Raw genomic sequence first — 17,031 nt, 5'->3', positions numbered from 1 at the left:
AATCCAACTTCGCAGTGTCGGGACGAGTGGGTGGGTGTCTCGGTATCGGTCGGGGCTAGGATGAGGTGGTTGCGTGGTGCGGTGCGGTGCGGTGTAGACGTATACCGTGCGGTTCGTGGTTGGTGGTTGGGAGGACGAACGTCGATGTAGCCATGTTGCTTTGGAGATACATCGCTGGGTCATGTTGGCAGCTGGGGTGGTGGCAGTGGATTGTGCTAGAGCTGGGGTGCGAAGCGTGTGTCGTCTCGTCGTGGTGAAGTGTAACTCGACGGTGCAGAGACGTAGTAGTGGGTCTTTTTTTTTCTCAGTGCAGGGTGTTGCTACCGCTCAACCTTTCTGTTCTTTCGATTGCTTGGATTCGGCGCGCGGAGATGGAGACGGAACTTCGTGGGAGCAGAAATCACATATCACAGAGCGTCAAGGTATGGGTGGGGTTCATCTTGTCGTGACATGGTAACATCCGCATCTCCGCTCTCTCTTTCTCTCTCTCTCACTTCCTGACCCTGCGTAAATAAAGAAAGTTGAACAATGTACAAGCAGGAGAGTTAATATGCTCGTTGAATGCACCGCGTTAGTGGAAAGCGGCAATGGGTACAGGACCAGAGATGATTTCTTCAGGGTTTCTGTACATACAGTTCACTGTTGTTCTGAACTTTCCAGGACGTGACGAAAGACTATCGTCGGGGTTTACTTGTAGATCACGGCTCTTGTATCTCTATCTGTAAAATTCACTGCGAGAGAAGCCTCCGGGGAGCGAGAGTGGGTCTGGAGGCATGGACTGTTGAAGGTCTTTGTGGACATGTGAGATTGGCGTGGTGAGTTGCGAGAAGTCGTGTATTTGTATGGAAGAGAGTACCCTAGGTTCGTAAGTCTGTCTCTGATATCAGTGATATGTGAGTAAGAGTTTGGCTTTGTTGCAAGGTTCGGATAGTCGAACTTGGTTCAATTCCTGAAGATTGTGGCTCAAAGATTCAATTTCTACTGCTAGCATCCCACCCCTAGCCGCCTTCTTTCTCCTTCTCTCCCCCTCTCCTCGGTTTTCGGCGTCTAGCACGTGTTCAACATGCTCGTCAGTGCCGTCTTCTCCGCACTCGTGATCGTCAGCGAATACACGCTCTTCACACGCACCCACATCTTTGCGTAGGTGCAGTAGTAGCTTGTTAGCGAAGGCTTCCATTCCTCGGGACCCGAATCACCCTTGGCCTGGTTGACTTCGTCGGTCACAGCAAGCAGTTGAGGGTTAGTCAGATCGTTGGCAAAGGCTTGGCGGCGGGCTGTAGTCCACGAGGCGGCGCCAGACTGGAGGTATTTTAGTATGAGTTTTGAAGATTCGAGGAAGTAGGGGTAAACGTACTTTCCAAGCGTTGCTCAAAGGAACCAAGTGGTCGATGTCAACATCGCTGGCGGCAGTCCATGTAGCGCCGTCATAAGGGCTCTTCCATGTTCCTGAGGTAGCAGCACATGAGGAGGAGTCTTGAACGACGTTGGTGCCGTCGCGCGCAAGGACAACCTCGCGGGTGTTGCAGGCGCCTGTGCTAGTTAGTCTTCTGTCTGATGTGTTTTCAGCGAAGATCAGGCACCTGACTGAGTGATCCAGTGGGGAAACAGGTCACGGGAGTAGCCGGTCTGAGGACCTTGAGCAGCAACGGTAAGGCCGGCGAGCTGAGTCTTTGCGGCAGCGGTGGTAGGAACACCCGGTGGCGCACGAGGAACAAGAGGTGCTGGTGCGGCCGAGACAAGAGCTGCCAGGGCGAAGGTGAGGATGGCGGTCTTCATAGTGGACTGTGTGAAGTGACTATAGGAGAAGATGGCGCTGATAGGACCGAGCCAGTGTGCTTGAAGCTGAGATCTGAAGAAGGAAGCGAAGGATGCCCTGTCTTATTCTCCAAATATCGTTGATGCTCGCCACTCTTATACGCCTCTCCTGACGTGTTAAGCAGTAATCTTTGGAACAGAATAGCAAATTCACGGACAAAGACCAAGTGTACCAATCATCATACCAATGATAACAGCTCTCGGAGCCACGCGCTTGTAGTTTACTGGGTCCTTCAGTATAGTACCACGCTCGTACATGCACCAGCGCTCTCACGGTCCCAGAGTGGCAGGTGAAGACCTTGGCCAAGATGCAAAGCCTTGCACATCCTCTACCTATTCGGGAGAAGTAGACGATGCGTACCTGATCATCCGCAGTCTGCTTGATACAGCAACGCCGCAACTTCCATGAAGGGACTCGGGGCCGACCTCAGCTGCATACCTTGTTCGCTGACTGGGTATTCGGAAGATTACAAGACTTTCGAACAGCATATTGACGAAGGTTTAGGAAGGTTGGGTGCAGGTGCTCTTATCGCCTTATCTAATTGGCTCTCTGTTTTCGGGCGTTGTATGCAGGTCACTATTTGATTGGCACCGTAGATGAAACTGGCGGGACACACGGCGGTTCGGCGGTTCGGCGCGAGGATGCTCAGCATTGTTAGTGGAAGGTGAGATAGCGAATAGATAACCAGGACGGCGGAACGTGAGGACGCGGTGCCTTAACACACAAGCGGTGAAGAACGTGAGCGGAACCCTGCTAAACTGCCGAATTGTAACAGCCAGGGACGAGATGCGAGATCTTACCCCGCGTTAGCATGCATACGATAGTTTAAGGTCTTGGGTGCCAAGTGCCTTCTTGGCTAGAAGTGGGATGGCTCGGCTCGAAAAGGGAGCGCCAAGCCGTACGTTATCAACCACATCGCGCAAGCTTACTGAGATCCTCGTGTTTGTCGTAGACAACCTGGAAAGGTATTTTTGTCTTTTCAAATTCAACAGTGTCTTCAACATAGATGCAACAGGTCGCGTGGCAAGACTGACCCGGCTCTACGGGAACAAGCATTGGATGGATCGATCCAGCCAGAGCTTGCAGTGCCAACCCTTTAGTGCTGCGTTCGACGGCTGTTTGACGAAAATGCCGTTTCGAGCATGTATGACATGACCCTCAGGCTCGGCAGTATCTGAACAATGCTTGATAGGCTTGCTTGAAGGAATCAAATCAGCGTGTGCCGGATTCAGGAGATGTCGTGTAGAGCCGGCTCTTCTATAGGAAGGACATGGTACCATCTTCGAATCCCCGTCGGTGGCCGCCGTATGTTCAATTACTCCGCTGGTGCAGGGACGGTATGCGTACATTCGCCTCGTAGATACGGATTCAACGGTACTCTACTCCGCGGCGAAGTCGAAGCTCTTGAAGGCTTCCTTGAACATTTCCACATCCTTCTCTTCCTCTGGCTGTGTTTGGCCACAGTCTTTCCAATCGATTCTCTTGTCAAGCCTTAGGAGCTTCGCCAGCACCTCTCGACCAAACTGGTTGTGAAAGCGGATCTTCTCGTCAAAGCGCATGACCAGACTCGACTGCTTCGCAGGGTCGTTCTTCGGATCCCATACCAGAACCCTAAAAAAATCGCTCGTCTCCTCAAACCCATCGCCGACATCTTCCTTTGTGAAAGCCGGCCAATGCAGATTCTCGGCCAATGCTTTGAAGGCAGCTTCGACCAGACCCTTGCGTATGAGATCTGCTGGTACCGGAAGGTATTGCCAGTGCGTGTGTGGCAGACTCGACTTGCTCACCTCCCACGCCACAGAGCCGTACTCTTCGCCAGCAACTGAATTTAACATGCTGTTCATAGCCACTCGGTATTTCTGCATCTCTGCGTAGGTGGCAAGACGTTCCTCCTCTTCCATCGCAGCGAGTGTCGGTTGGTGTGAGAAAGGAATGATGAGCATATGACATGGGAAGCCGAGCTTCGGATAGGTCTGTGATGTTGATAGGGGCCCTCTCGCTGTGGTCACGTATGAGCTGTCGCCAATGGAGGTTACCAAATGTATTGCAATATTCTCGTTGGCGAGACAGAAGAAGCACTCGGCTGCAGTCAACGGCCCTCGGGGCTCACCCTTGCGCCGTTTGTGCGATCTCCTGCCTCCTTGGTTGCCGTCGTCGTATACCAAAGCCTGCTCTCGTGGCCCCGGTGCGGCTCGCTTTTTCTCTGACAAGACAAGAGGACAGACTGTAGAGCCAGATGGAGGAGCGACTGGATTGCTTGCTGCTGGATCTAAGGAGAAGGCATATATCCACTTCTGCTTGCTGGGATTGCCGTATGCAGCTAGGCTGATGAACCTAGTGACAGGATAGAGGTTGTCGGTGTCATCACTCGGTGTGTGGAAAAATGGCTCTCGCTCCCAGAATGAGCCACCGGACGCTGAGAAATGGTACTTTGGCTTGAGAACTATGTCGAGGTCGGCAATGCACTGTTGTGTCGATGGGGAAGCCTCTCCACCAACTTCAACCTTGGAACGCTTCTGAATACCCTCCGGCCAATCACTGGTAATGAGTATGTCGGCTGTTGTTGCTCCGCGAAGGATCTTTGCATCTGTCTCGCCATAGAATGGCGGATACTTGTCTTTGGATTGGCCAGCAATGATGTTGGGGTCCATTTGGCCGCCAAGTGCAACGATGCGAATCCCCTCTGAAGTCTTCATAGTTGTCCGCTTGCCCAGAAAATGTAGATTGTGGCACAATTCGTCGTCTGAGGACTGCAATTTCTGTACAACGGCAGGTGGTAGGGCATGGCTGCCAAGGACAAAGTAAGTCGGCAGCGCAACCTCGATTGTACCGTCCACAAGCGACTGCACACTCGGCTCAGCTACATCACTAGAGCTTTGCGTGCTGTTAAAGAGGTTGCCAACGATGAGGGCAAATGCAAAGTTGTTCTTGGCGTGCAGCGCGTTTACTTTCTGGAAGACGGGCTGGAATTGGCCGTCTACATCGCCAATGACCACGCTGTGATCGTGTCAGCGCAGAGTCTGGTGAGGGACGTGAAGCTTACATCTTGGAGGCCATGATGATGATGTAATGAGACTGCGGTGGCAGCTCTTGATGTTTAGAGGCTTCAGAGGTTCTTGCCCCAAAGTCCGCAGGGAGCTTGGGCGCTCATGCGCCAAAAAGTGCAGACGCGCTAGTAAGAAATTCTGTGGAGACTTTGGCGACGGCAGCCAGCAGCCAGCAGCCACCCAGACTTCGCTCTGCCGCATCTTCCTCACAAGATATGCCAGCAATGTCGCGGGGTGCAACTGGCAAACCCTCCGCAAAGCCCGCCAGGCCCGGCGCGAGGTCGTCCTCCAAGCCGTCCTCGAAGGTGCGCGCGCCGAAACGAACCAAAGGCGGCACGCAGTCGTCGCGCAACCACCGCTTCAAGGGCTTTTCGCAGCGCATTGCAGAGCTCAAAATCGAACCCGTGCGCCGCGGTCGCAACGCCATTATCGACGATGCCGAACTCGAAAGCACCTTTTCGTACTTCAGAGACTCCTTCTTGGAGTGGAAAGAACTTAACCTGTCGGAAAACTTTGTGCACTTCTCCCGCAAGGTGTCGCCGCTGTGCGATAGCCTTCCGCAAGTTCTCCACCACAGCGACCGCATAATCGACCTGCTCGTTGAGTTCATAGAGAAAGGCGAGAAATACAGCGAGGAGCCTTTGCTCAGTCTACTCGCACACCTGGCACACGACCTGGGCGAGCAGTTCGAGAAGCACTTTGAGAGGGTCGTCAAGACCGTGGCGCACCTGGCGGCTACCCATGCCGAAATCGAAGTAATAGAGTGGAGCTTCACCTGCCTGGCATGGCTCTTCAAGTACCTCTCCAGGCTTCTGGTACCAGATCTCCGGCCAACATTTGATCTGATATCGCCACTGCTGGGACGCGCACAACAGAAAGCATTTGTCGCGCGTTTTGCCGCAGAGTCACTCAGCTTCCTCGTCCGCAAAGCCGGAGCCGCATACCACCGAGACAAGACACCCCTTAGATTGATCGTCAGACGCATCTCTGGGCAGTTGAAAGAGCTACAGGATAACGAGAAGGACTATGAGTTCCAGCAGGGGATAATGTTCCTGCTCGCAGACTCGCTCAAGGGGATACACCGCGGCATTCACTCCAGCGCTACAGCAATACTCCAGGCATTGTTGGCCGAGGCGTACCACGACGATTATGTGTCTTTGCAAACACCACCGCTCGAACCAGTTCTGGTGGGCGTCGTCACCGCAGTCATCCACCACACGGATGCGGAAAACTTCAACCCCCTTCTCGACATCATTCTTGCTCAAATTCAGTCAGCCAGTTCGCACCATGCGGCGTTGTCATCACGATTGCTGTTCATCGTCTGTGGTGTTCGGAGAGGTTCCCGTGTCCAGGACTGGAAACCTGTGCTTGCTTCTCTCGATCATGTGCTTAGCGCAGCAAAGAACATGGCAGACCTCGAGTCTACCGAAGCCTGGGACCTTCTGTCAGCGACTGCCGTTGTGTTCCAATACTGCGCCCTCGATGCCGCGATACCCTACGAGAAGCTGCTAGAAGGCCTCACCAAAGGGTCTTGGGACAGATACTTTTTACCCTTCTGCAACATGTTTGCGGAGCTTGGCGCTGAAAGGTTCAAGACTCTCCTGCTGCCATACTTCAAGCGGTAAGTTGACCTTCCCGCACCGACCCAGTTGCTTTACTAATCTTGCTATGCAGATTTGTTGCTCAGAAGGCGCACGAACATGGACCGGAGCTTTGCATCATACTTCCTCAACTCTATCAGAGCGGCACTATATCCGCGGGTGCCGTTCACACGTCAGACCGTTGGCAAGCGCTTCTCGACAGCCCCTTCCATGAGCTCTCCAAGGTGCAGACAGAAGAGGCAGATTTGGATAAGTCCACCTACCATTGCAACGCCTTACTTGATGCACTGGAGATTCTTGCCGTACCCGAAGACAAGACAACAAGCATCTGGGACGAACTCAAGGAACTATTAGGAACGGCTATACGAGTGGATTCGACTGGAAAGGCTCGCAAGACCGATATATTTGGCACTGGAAAGGGCCTCCAGTACCTGGTGGATAAGTCAGTCGACGATCAGACTTTTGCGCTTGATTTGTGGCCTTCACTGTGTCAAGCCACACCGGTTTATGCGCATTCCCTTTCGTTCTGGAAGGCGCTGTTCAGTTTAATGCAAAAGAAGAAAAAGGCCATTTCAACGAGCGGCCCTCATATGGAGCCTTTAAAGCGCCAACTCATGCGTTGCCTGGGTTCACCATCTCACGACATGAGGTTGACAGCCATCTATATTCTGGAGATCATTGCAGGCAAGAGTGAGAAGCTGCAAAACATCATATCCGTTGCGATGATGATAGAGCAGACACCACTGGATCTCGAGAACCAACGCTCCATTTCAATGCGCATAGGTCAGTTGGCGAAGCTTTATCCTGAGATTTGCGCAGATGAGTGGATGGGCGAGGCGATACCCACATTCTGCTTCGGCCTGTTACATGTGAGAATGGCGTCAGTCTGGGACGACACTTGTGCAGCACTCAAAGCCATATGCGACACCAAAGAAGGCGAAGGCTTTGTCTCGCAAATTGCCTTTGCCTGGCTTGGTGAACCGGAGAGCTTAGAAAACTCCGCAAGTGGGCTCGCTAAGAACACTGCGCAGAAGCGGTATGCAAACGAGTTCGAGTGTACCAACATATTCCGATTGCAAGACCTCGTTTCCAACAATCAAGAGCTATCGTACAACATTGACGACAAGCTTGAGGTAACGTTCGACAGCAAGCACCCACAGGTTTCCTTCATCAATTCTTTCAGTAGGACACAAGCTTTACGTCTGCTGAATGCGTTACCGCAAGTCGCCGAGAAACGTTCGCGTCTCCTTGTACCTGTCCTCCTAGACTGGGCGCTGGACCAGCCGGTTGCGGAGATTCAGGATGAGGACGATATGATCGATGAGATACCTGTGTCAACACAACAACGATGGTCGCGAAAGGATCAGAAAGCTATGTTGTCTGTCTTCTCAAAGTTCAATAACCCGAAGGTTCTTTTCCGATCTAGTGAGGTCCGCGAGGCTCTACTATCGTTATTGAGCAACGGCGATGTCGAAATTCAGAAAACCGCTCTTCAGGCGCTCCTAACATGGAAAGACCGTGCAGTGACACCGTACCAGGAAGAGCTGCTTGGCTTACTTGACGATGCTCGCTTTCGCGATGAACTTCCTGTTTTCCTCAGCGAAGGCAAGATCCAGGACAGTGATCTCGCAGAAGTTCTACCCATCATCCTGCGACTACTGTACGGCAAAGTCATTGCGGGCAAGCGAGGGCTGGAGTCGAAGAGGAAGTCCGTGTTCATTGGACTGAAGAACAGATTCGGGGATGACGCCATTCACCAATTCCTGAGCATCGCGTTTGGCCCTCTCAGTGGTGCATCCGTCCTTGAAGATGGCGCACTCGATGAGGACTTATTACGCAAGGATTTGATTGACACTCGCAAGCAGGTTGGTATGTTGAACATGCTCGATGACTTGCTCAGTACGTTTAAGACGACATTCACACCATTTACCGTCGACGTCGTGGATCCCATCATGTATTGTCTCGTCAAAGCGTCACGAGATCTGCAGGCAGCCGCATTGGTAGGAGAGGAGGCCGACGTTGACGATAGCCGTAAGTTCCAGGTTTCACTGCTGAGAACTGTCCGCCAACGCGCCCTACAATCTTTGGCTAGGCTGTTTGAAAGTTGTCCGGACTTCAACTGGTACCCATATACAGCAGCAATCGTCAAAGAGCTTGTCGAACCAAGGTTGGAACAGTTCCCTATCGAGACTGCTCAGTCCATCTCCGGTCTTCTTCGACTGTTTGCATCATGGTCAAAGGCCACATCAACAGCACCTTTCCTCGTCGAACACAACAAGGAAATTCTCATCAAGATCATCGACTGCCTGGACGTACCTTCGGCTAAGGATGAAGTGAAGCAGTTCGTTCTGGATGACATCCTCCGCAACATCTTTTCACTTGTCGCTACAGAGGAACAGTCTACATCTGTAGATGCAAAGCTCCAGCGGAATCGCATCCATACGGATATCATCCAGCCATACTCAAACGCGATTTTGAGTCGAGTAGGTGGCCTTCTCCGGAAAAGCCCCAGCAAAGAAGTGCTCGAGTCAGGAGTTTTGGCTATTGCCGACCTCGCGCCTCACGTTGTTGGATCGACTGAGTCCCGTAGCATGATCGAGATCGCAACTTTCCTTATCCGACAGCCATCGAAGCGGGTCAATCCGAGGACGAAACTCGGCTTACTCAAGATCCTGCACGAGTTTATCCAACGGTGTGACGCAAAAAGCTTAGGAGAGCTTTTCAATGGTATCTACGATGCTATATGTCCTATGTTCGCTTTCTTCCAGGACCGATCTGCTCGCAGTGTTCTTTGCGACGTCGTTCAGGACCTGTCTGGAAACAGAGAGGAATTGGCAGACGTTGCAAAGCTCTGTCAAGAACTCAACTCGTTCGCAAAAGGACGGGTGGACGAACCTGACTTCGAGCGTCGTTCACAAGCCTTCAACCAGATCAACGACCAGGGCTATCGGTCGTTCTCGCTCATGCAGTGGAAGCCATTGGTGTACAATATGCTCTACTTCATCAAAGACAACGACGAATTGAGCATTCGAGTGAACGCATCATCGACACTGCGCAGGTTCATCGAAGTTTCTCAAGATGACGACTTTAGAGCTTTCATCACTGCTGCGATTATACCCGGGATACAGCACGGAATGCGTGAGCAGTCCGAGCTTGTTAGGACAGAGTTCCTGGCTGTTACAGAACAGCTGGTGAAGAGCCATCGCGACTGGGCTCCGGTCGCTGACCTGTACGCCCTTGTCTCGGATGATGAGGAGGCTTCTTTCTTCAGCAACGTGTTGCACATCCAAGGCCATCGAAGGCTGAGGGCTCTTCGCCGATTGGCTGCTAACGCTTCCCATTTGCAGCCGGGAAACACCTACCATATCCTCTTGCCGTTGTTGGAGCATTTCGTGTTCAACAAAGCAGACGATGATAGTGCCGACAACCTTGCTGGAGAAACAATCCGTACTCTTGCTGCCTTGGTCGAATGGCTGGAGTGGCCTCAGTTCAGATCCCTTTTCAAGCGCTACATCGGCTATCTGACCAGTAAAGAAGACATGCAGAAAGCTATTGTGCGACTGATTGGTGGCCTCATGGATGGTCTCAATCAAGCTGGAAGAAAGAAGGGATATGTTACTGCCTCACAACCCGCAGCAGATACCGATGACACTCCAGAAGCAGAGCCAGGCGCTAATGCGGACGTGATGGACATCGATACCCCTACCTCCACACTATCGAAAACACTCCCACAACAAGACAAGCTTACTAAGGACCTTGTCAACAACTTTTTGCCAGACTTGACAGCTTTCCTCCACAAGAAAGACGAAGCAACGACTAGTTTACGTGTACCTGTCGCGGTCGCGCTGACGAAGGTTCTCCTTGTTCTTCCATCCACAGAGATCGAGGGACGCCTTCCTGGCGTTCTGCTGGACATCTGCCACATCCTCAAGAGTCGAACACAAGAGAGTCGTGACCAGTCAAGGAAGACTCTGAGTGAGATCGCTGTGCTCACTGGACCAAACTACGTTGGCTTCATTCTCAAGGCTTTGCGCACTGCGCTTCAGCGAGGTTACCAGTTACACGTGCTGTCTTACACTCTGCACTACATTCTGGTTAACATGGCCAGCCAGCTGAAACCCGGTGACCTCGACTATTGCGTTGCGGATGTTGTCGACATCGTGATGGATGACACCTTCGGCGTTACTGGACAAGAAAAGGACGCAGAAGAATACATCAGCAAGATGAAGGAGGTAAAGAGCAGCAAGAGCTTCGACACAATGGACATCATCTCCCGCTCAAGCACTCCTGCTCATCTCATCAAACTCATCAATCCGGTCAAGTCCTTGCTTCTCGAAAGGATCAACGCGAAGATGGTGCAGAAGATCGATGAGCTACTGCGTCGTATCGGCCTGGGTATCTTGCAAAACCCAACAGTCTACAGCAGAGACATTCTCGTTTTCTGCTACGAACTGATCCAGGAAGTATACAGAGCTAGCGCAACAACACAGAAGGGTGACAAGACGGATCCGAAGTTGAGGCGATTTCTCGTCAACAGAAGGGGCGCTGCCAAGTCCGGAGCGCGTTTGTCAACGTCATCGTACATCTACAAGATCACACGCTTCAGCTTGGATATCCTAAGGACTGTACTTCGTAAGCATGATGACCTCCAGACGCCACAAAATCTGGCTGGGTTCCTGCCGATCATCGGCGACACGATGGTACAAGGGCAAGAGGAAGTGCAAGTGTCAGCTGTTCGTCTACTTACTGCTATCATCAAAGTACCCATGGACGAGATGGATGCCAATTGTCCTGTGTATGTTGATGAAGCTGTGCGGGCGATCAAGGGTGCCCACTCATCGAACACCGAGCTTGCGCAGGCTTCACTTAAACTAGTAGCAGCTGTGCTTCGTGAGAGACCCAACGTGGTTATCCGCGAGCGAGATATCGGTCACCTGATCAAGCGTTTACTGCCGGACCTGGATGAGCTTGACCGCCAGGGTGTAAGCTTTGGTTTCCTGAAAGCTGTCATGAGTCGTCGCATTGACGTACCCGAGGTGTATGAAGCCATGGACAAGGTTGCAGAGATGATGGTTACCAACCAGACAAGATCAGCCAGAGATTTGGCTCGGAGCCACTACTTTCAGTTCCTGACGTCGTACACACAGAGCGAGAAGCGCTTCAAGAAGTCCATGGAGTTCTTGCTCAAGAATTTGCGCTATGAACACGTTGAAGGTCGGCAGTCGGTCATGGAAGCCTTGGACCTCATCATTACCAAAGCTCTGCCCAGGTTCCCGGAGAAGGCACAGTTCGATTACCATGGCATGATCTTCCTACCGCTCATCAACACGCTTGCCAATGATGACTCCGCCAAATGTAGAGAGCTTGCCAGTTTACTTGTGAAACGTTTGTTCCAGCATGCGAGCGAAAAGCGGCTGCAAAACTTTACGAACGATCTAAAGAGTTGGCTCGAGCAAGGCGAGAATACCGGTCTGAAGCGCCTTGGCATTCAGTGTTGGGGCTTCTATTTCGAAGCGCTTGACACTGAAGATGATGAGCCGAAGGAATTATCATATGTGCTGGACGGACTTGATTCTACAATTGACGAGTCTCTGGCGCGGCGCGATGAGGATGACTGGGAACTCCTATATTACTCATTGACCCTTATCTCAAAAATCTGCAAGAAGTATCAAGATACGATGCTCTCTGCCGACAAGGAGGGCCTGTGGACTGCAGTCCAGGTAAGCGTTTCATATCCCCACGCTTGGGTCAAGCTCAAAGCTGCTGAATTGATGGGCACATACTTTGCTCATCTCGCCATCACCAACAAGGACGTTGGCCTCGGCGCGCTTCCGCTCAAGGGATCTGGCGGCTTGCAATTGGCCGAACAAAACATGATTCAGCTCACCAATGCTTCGCTGAGGAATTTGCTCAACCCAGATGTGTCAGAACAACTGTGTACGCAAAGTGTCAAGAACATTGCCTTCTTGGCGAGATGCTTGGCCGTCAATGACGCGAAGTGGCAGTGGCACAATGCCGACGACGAAGATGAGGTCGAGGAAGTACCAGAGACAAATGCCGCGGATGACGACGCTTCTTCAGAAGAGGACGTTACTATCAGCAAGAAGACTCCACCCGCGGCCATCCACCGTCTCATGATCCGCCTTTCCGGTATTATCCGCCGCGACACAAGCTCCATGAATGCCAAAACCGCAATCATGAATCTTCTCGAAACGATGGCGGCTAAGTTCCCTCTGGAACCCCTCACCACCTCGCTCCCACACCTCCTCACAACATTCAATACCCTTGTCGACCCCGCTACTACTATCCCGCGCGCCCACACCAACGCCTCTTCCACATCTCTCAATGAGCCGAACGAGCTTTACAAGGCTCTCATTGACAAGGCAAGGGAGACCATGAACACACTACAGAAGCGTATGGGCACACAAGAATATCTCAAGGTCATGAGTGACGTGCAGAAGGCGGTCAGGGAGCGCAGAGATGAGCGCAGAAGGAAGAGAAAGGTCGAGGCCGTGGCTGATCCGGAGAAATGGGGGAAGGAGAAGAAGAGGAGGAACGACATCAAGAGGGTCAAGAGAAAGGAGAGGGGTGCTGAGCACCGAGGTCAAAGGAGGGGATGGTAGTGACAATTATCGGGCGAGGTATAAAACTTGTGTGGCATTTGTAGGCGTTCATTGCATTCCAAGGCGTCTAGGAGGAAAAGCATGGTAAATGTTGCTGTAGACAGATGCAAAGATACCCAGTAATCATTTTCCTGTTCTCTCACAATGTGATGATCGCACTGCTGACGACGGAAGGATCACGAAGTTCTCCGGCCTGAGTCCGAACCAATCCGATGTGCACGGCTTTAGGTCTTCCGCCATCCATCTCACACCACCAACTCAAAAGCCAACAAATAAGTCTAATTCCATCCAAAATTTATATCTTTTAACTACATCACTAGCACGAATCACCCGCGGTTTGCAAGCACAGCCTGAAGACATACTCAACATGGCAAATACAAACATCCTTGGCCTCACACTCACGCTCACACCCGCAGCGCTAACAGCGCTCCGCATCGCTCCCCTCATAGGCAGCACCGCATCCCTCACACACGCATACATGGAATGGCTCGTCACAACCTCCTTTCTCAGCCCAGCACCCATCCATTCAGCAACAAGCCGCTTCGTCCTTGGCCTGAACGCACTACCCTCACCACCAGCTGTCAGTGGACAGAAACCCAATCCTGAGGAAGTATCCCAAACGTATGCAGAGCTCGAGCATGCGATGCAAGTCGTAGTCCCGCATTGGTTCACCACGTTCTTCAACACTGCTCTATACTCGGTTGTCGGGTTCAACACTTTTACTCTTGTCTCTGCGAGTCTCAATTTGCTCGTTTCTTCATCTCAATCTGGCGGGGAGGAGAGTATGAGGTTTTACGGCATTGGCCTTGTGGCGGCGGCGACGCACTATGCGTTTGTTCCGTTGGTGGGATGGAGTGTCAAGGCGCTGATTGGGCTGTGTGCTGGACGGATACAGGGTAGTGGGGAGGCCGGAAGGGAAAAGAAGGCGGTAGAGTGGATGAGGGAGTGGGTTGGTTGGCATAGGATTCGGATGGCTACGGTGGATACGATTGCTTGGGCATGTTTTGCTTGGGGGGTTATCGAGGCTCTCACTGTGTGAAAGAAGGTCTGGGAAATGAGGGATGACGGCCAATATGTATGCTTCAGGCTGAGAATCGGCATGGACTTCAAAGGAGATGCTCATACAGGGAAAAGGCGTTGTATCGGCCTCGAGAATAGGAGGTTTCACGCCATTTCCCATCCAAAGCAGAACCGCAGGCATTAAGTCCACTTCAGGTGCAGAACACAGAGCTATTGCACACGCCCTGCTAGAATCACGCTCTTTTCCAGTCAATACGTTCCGCGGCCACAAATACAAAGCCGATTGCGGTATATAGTGCAGCCGCCTGATAGAAGTTTGAAATGTCGCTCTCTTCATTGCCAACATATGTATCCTACTTCATCCAGTCAGGCTCAGACACCCAGCCTCGCCAGCTGCCAAGATGAGAGATGCACCAAATACGTACAACATCACTCAGCATAAGGGTGGTTTTATTTGTAAATAAACGGAATGAGTGCCAGCGCCCTCGATATTCGGTATCGTTGTGGGACCTGATGGCTCCCAGCCATGCTGCTCGAGGCAGTCAGCAGCCACCCCACTCTAGGCTATTGATGGTTTGTATGCACCACATGATTAAGCAAGTCATCTTGCCAAGCCCATATTCCGAGTGAATGCTACAATGGACGAGCAAAGTGCTTCAAACATTCTTAGGATCCGGATTGACGCCCTCATCGTCTGCAAAGCTGCTTCTGCTCCTCAGTTCGAACTCTTCCACACTCTGAGATTGGTGTGCATCCTGGTCCTGCACGTTCTTGAATGTGCGGTGGAACACATATCCCGCGATTGCTGCTGCACTCGCCAGTCCGAAGTAAAGCCATTGCAGGTACGGATCTCTTGCTAGCGGTGCGATCAGAATGCCCAAGGCACTGCCTCCAGCACTTGTCAAAAGGAACAAGCTCATAATGAAGCTCTTCATGTTCTCCGGCGCCTTCGCATATGCCAGCTCCAGGCCAGTGATACTTGCCAGAATCTCGCTAAGTGCGATTAAGATGTACGCTGGTGTTTGCCACGCAATGTGTATCTCATTTGGCTTGAATTTGCCCCCACCAATACTGCCAGCTTCACATTTAGATGGATGCGAAAAGCAGGGTGGGGCGTTGTAGATGAAGGATTGGAGTCCTCCGGCGTAGAGCATAGCAGCTGCCGCGATAAAAAAACCGAGCGTAATGCGGGTCATCGGCGAAAAGGCAAAATGCAGCCTCGTCCGTATGAACGGATAGATCAGGCGATCTATGACTGGCACTAGTAGAATAATGGTGATTGGGTCAATGTTGGGCAAGATATCATTTGGGAGACCATGCAGTTGCATCTGACCAGCTGCAGACGGTGTGTTAGCTCTGCTATCAATACAGCTTTCGGCGAGACGTACCTTGCGAAACAAAATTGTTCAGCATTTGTGAATACGCAACCCAATAGATAGGGAAGAAGAGGAAGACTTTACATGCCAGCAAAGCAGTTTTCAGCTCATCAATAAAGCTATCATCCCAAGAGACGACACGTGCTCGATTGAGCGGAGCGGAAGGTCTTGCCGTGTCGATATCAAACCCGTTGCGCGCTGCGATCCAAAGCGCACTGAAGCAGCTACCAATAACTCCACCCTGGGGCGGTTTGATAATATATCGGTCTTTGCCCCAGACTAGGACGGCGTACCCAACGCAGAACATGATGAGCGGTAACAGGTAAGCGCTCCAAAACCCGACGTGTAACTCGAGCAAGGTAGTTGCGATTGCTGAGACAGAGCCAAAATTTATGCACATATAGTAGATCATGTAGATGCGCTGGACTGTGATCTCTGGATCGACGATTACTTTTTCTCCGTCTCTTCTCGTTTCGACAAAGGCGCTTGTACTGCGCACTTGCTCTGCGATGAGCGGGCTGACATTGCTCTTGATCCCGCCTGTTCCAAGCCCAATGATCACCATTGCGGCCAGGAGGCCCGGGAATGCTGCGCCGCGCTCAATACTCCAGGGAAGACTTGTTACGAACAGGACTGCTATCCCAGCCATGTAAACTAAGCTGAACCATTTGATTGTCAGGTACCGCCCAAGGTATTGATCAGCTACCACCGCACCAAGGATAGGCGTGACATAGCACCAGAATTGAAAGAAGTTCGACAGAGCGGTCGCTCGAGATTGGCTCAAACCAAGAGCGCCTGGAAGTCCATTGGCATCATGGTATGAGTTGGCCATGTAGTTCTGGAAAGGTCCAGCCAGTCCATAATAAGCAAAGCGTTCACAAAGTTCGACAATGGCAACGAGGAAAGCACCATAGGGGAGCTTGTCTGCGACTCGTGGCAGGAAAAGGAGATCTTCAGGAGTCGGTTTGGATCCTACGTACAGCGCGCTTTCGAGATCGCGATCCTGGCGCTCATCTTGTTCCAGCTCTTTCCCGTGCGCTGTCAATTCTGCAGCTGTTTCTTCAGCCTGTGCAACCGTGGTATATGCACCCCTTTGCTCATCGTCGCGCGTGCGCCGTGATGATGATGATGATGCCATGGTACTCGAACTTTGTTACTTCGACAGGCCCAATCTGGATCGATAGATGCAGACGCTCTACACTCCTGCCATCATTTGCCAGCTCTTTTACTGCAAATTCAGCCTCAAAGACATGTCATCTCGTGTGGACAGATAAGGTTCCACGGAACGTTCCACGGAATGTTTGGAAACGAAAAGTTGAAGTGGTTGAACGTTTTGAATTGAAAGCCACGATGCGATTTCCTGGGGATGACACCTGGAACGTGTCGAGGCTAGTCTGGAAGCAGACGACAATACCGCGCCACCGCACCAGCCACTTACGCATGTGCGAGCCACAAGCAGTTACTCGATTATCATGGATGCATTTATTCAAAGAATGATTGGTGAATTATACAGTATATATCCGCCTGAATTCTGATTGCATTTCGTTT

At 51.8% G+C, this 17,031-nt stretch overlaps 5 protein-coding genes across 5 annotated transcripts, besides 3 other annotated features; 2 read left to right on the top strand and 3 right to left on the bottom strand.

Moving 5' to 3' along the window:
• Positions 1–465: 465 nt before the first annotated feature.
• Positions 466–495: a tandem repeat.
• Positions 496–1,047: 552 nt separating this feature from the next.
• EKO05_0000596 (uncharacterized protein) lies at positions 1,048–1,776 on the bottom strand (the record flags this gene model as incomplete). Its single annotated transcript, XM_038936811.1, has 3 exons — positions 1,048–1,299; positions 1,355–1,530; positions 1,581–1,776. 3 exons carry the CDS (start codon positions 1,774–1,776, stop codon positions 1,048–1,050), a joined length of 624 nt encoding a protein of 207 aa, XP_038803137.1.
• A 1,419-nt stretch (positions 1,777–3,195) lies between these two features.
• Positions 3,196–4,873, bottom strand: EKO05_0000595 (uncharacterized protein; the record flags this gene model as incomplete). Its single annotated transcript, XM_038936948.1, has 2 exons — positions 3,196–4,813; positions 4,860–4,873. 2 exons carry the CDS (start codon positions 4,871–4,873, stop codon positions 3,196–3,198), a joined length of 1,632 nt encoding a protein of 543 aa, XP_038803136.1.
• Positions 4,874–5,022: 149 nt separating this feature from the next.
• Positions 5,023–5,047: a tandem repeat.
• A 40-nt stretch (positions 5,048–5,087) lies between these two features.
• On the top strand, positions 5,088–13,087 carry EKO05_0000594 (U3 snoRNP protein; the record flags this gene model as incomplete). Its single annotated transcript, XM_038936411.2, has 2 exons — positions 5,088–6,484; positions 6,538–13,087. The coding sequence occupies 2 exons, from the start codon at positions 5,088–5,090 to the stop codon at positions 13,085–13,087; spliced, it is 7,947 nt and encodes a 2,648-aa protein (XP_038803135.2).
• Positions 13,088–13,454: 367 nt separating this feature from the next.
• On the top strand, positions 13,455–14,126 carry EKO05_0000593 (uncharacterized protein; the record flags this gene model as incomplete). The annotated part of the gene is made up of 1 exon (XM_038944738.1): positions 13,455–14,126. One exon carries the CDS (start codon positions 13,455–13,457, stop codon positions 14,124–14,126), a length of 672 nt encoding a protein of 223 aa, XP_038803134.1.
• Positions 14,127–14,763: 637 nt separating this feature from the next.
• EKO05_0000592 (RNA helicase) lies at positions 14,764–16,621 on the bottom strand (the record flags this gene model as incomplete). The annotated part of the gene is made up of 2 exons (XM_038936749.1): positions 14,764–15,443; positions 15,496–16,621. The coding sequence occupies 2 exons, from the start codon at positions 16,619–16,621 to the stop codon at positions 14,764–14,766; spliced, it is 1,806 nt and encodes a 601-aa protein (XP_038803133.1).
• Positions 16,601–16,617: a tandem repeat.
• Positions 16,622–17,031: the final 410 nt, after the last annotated feature.

This window comes from Ascochyta rabiei, chromosome 1 (assembly GCF_004011695.2).
Source record: "Ascochyta rabiei chromosome 1, complete sequence".
Taxonomy (NCBI): Eukaryota; Fungi; Ascomycota; class Dothideomycetes; order Pleosporales; family Didymellaceae; genus Ascochyta; species Ascochyta rabiei.
The sequence above is the reverse complement of the archived record's forward strand: the minus strand, read 5'-3'. Positions and strand labels throughout refer to the sequence as shown.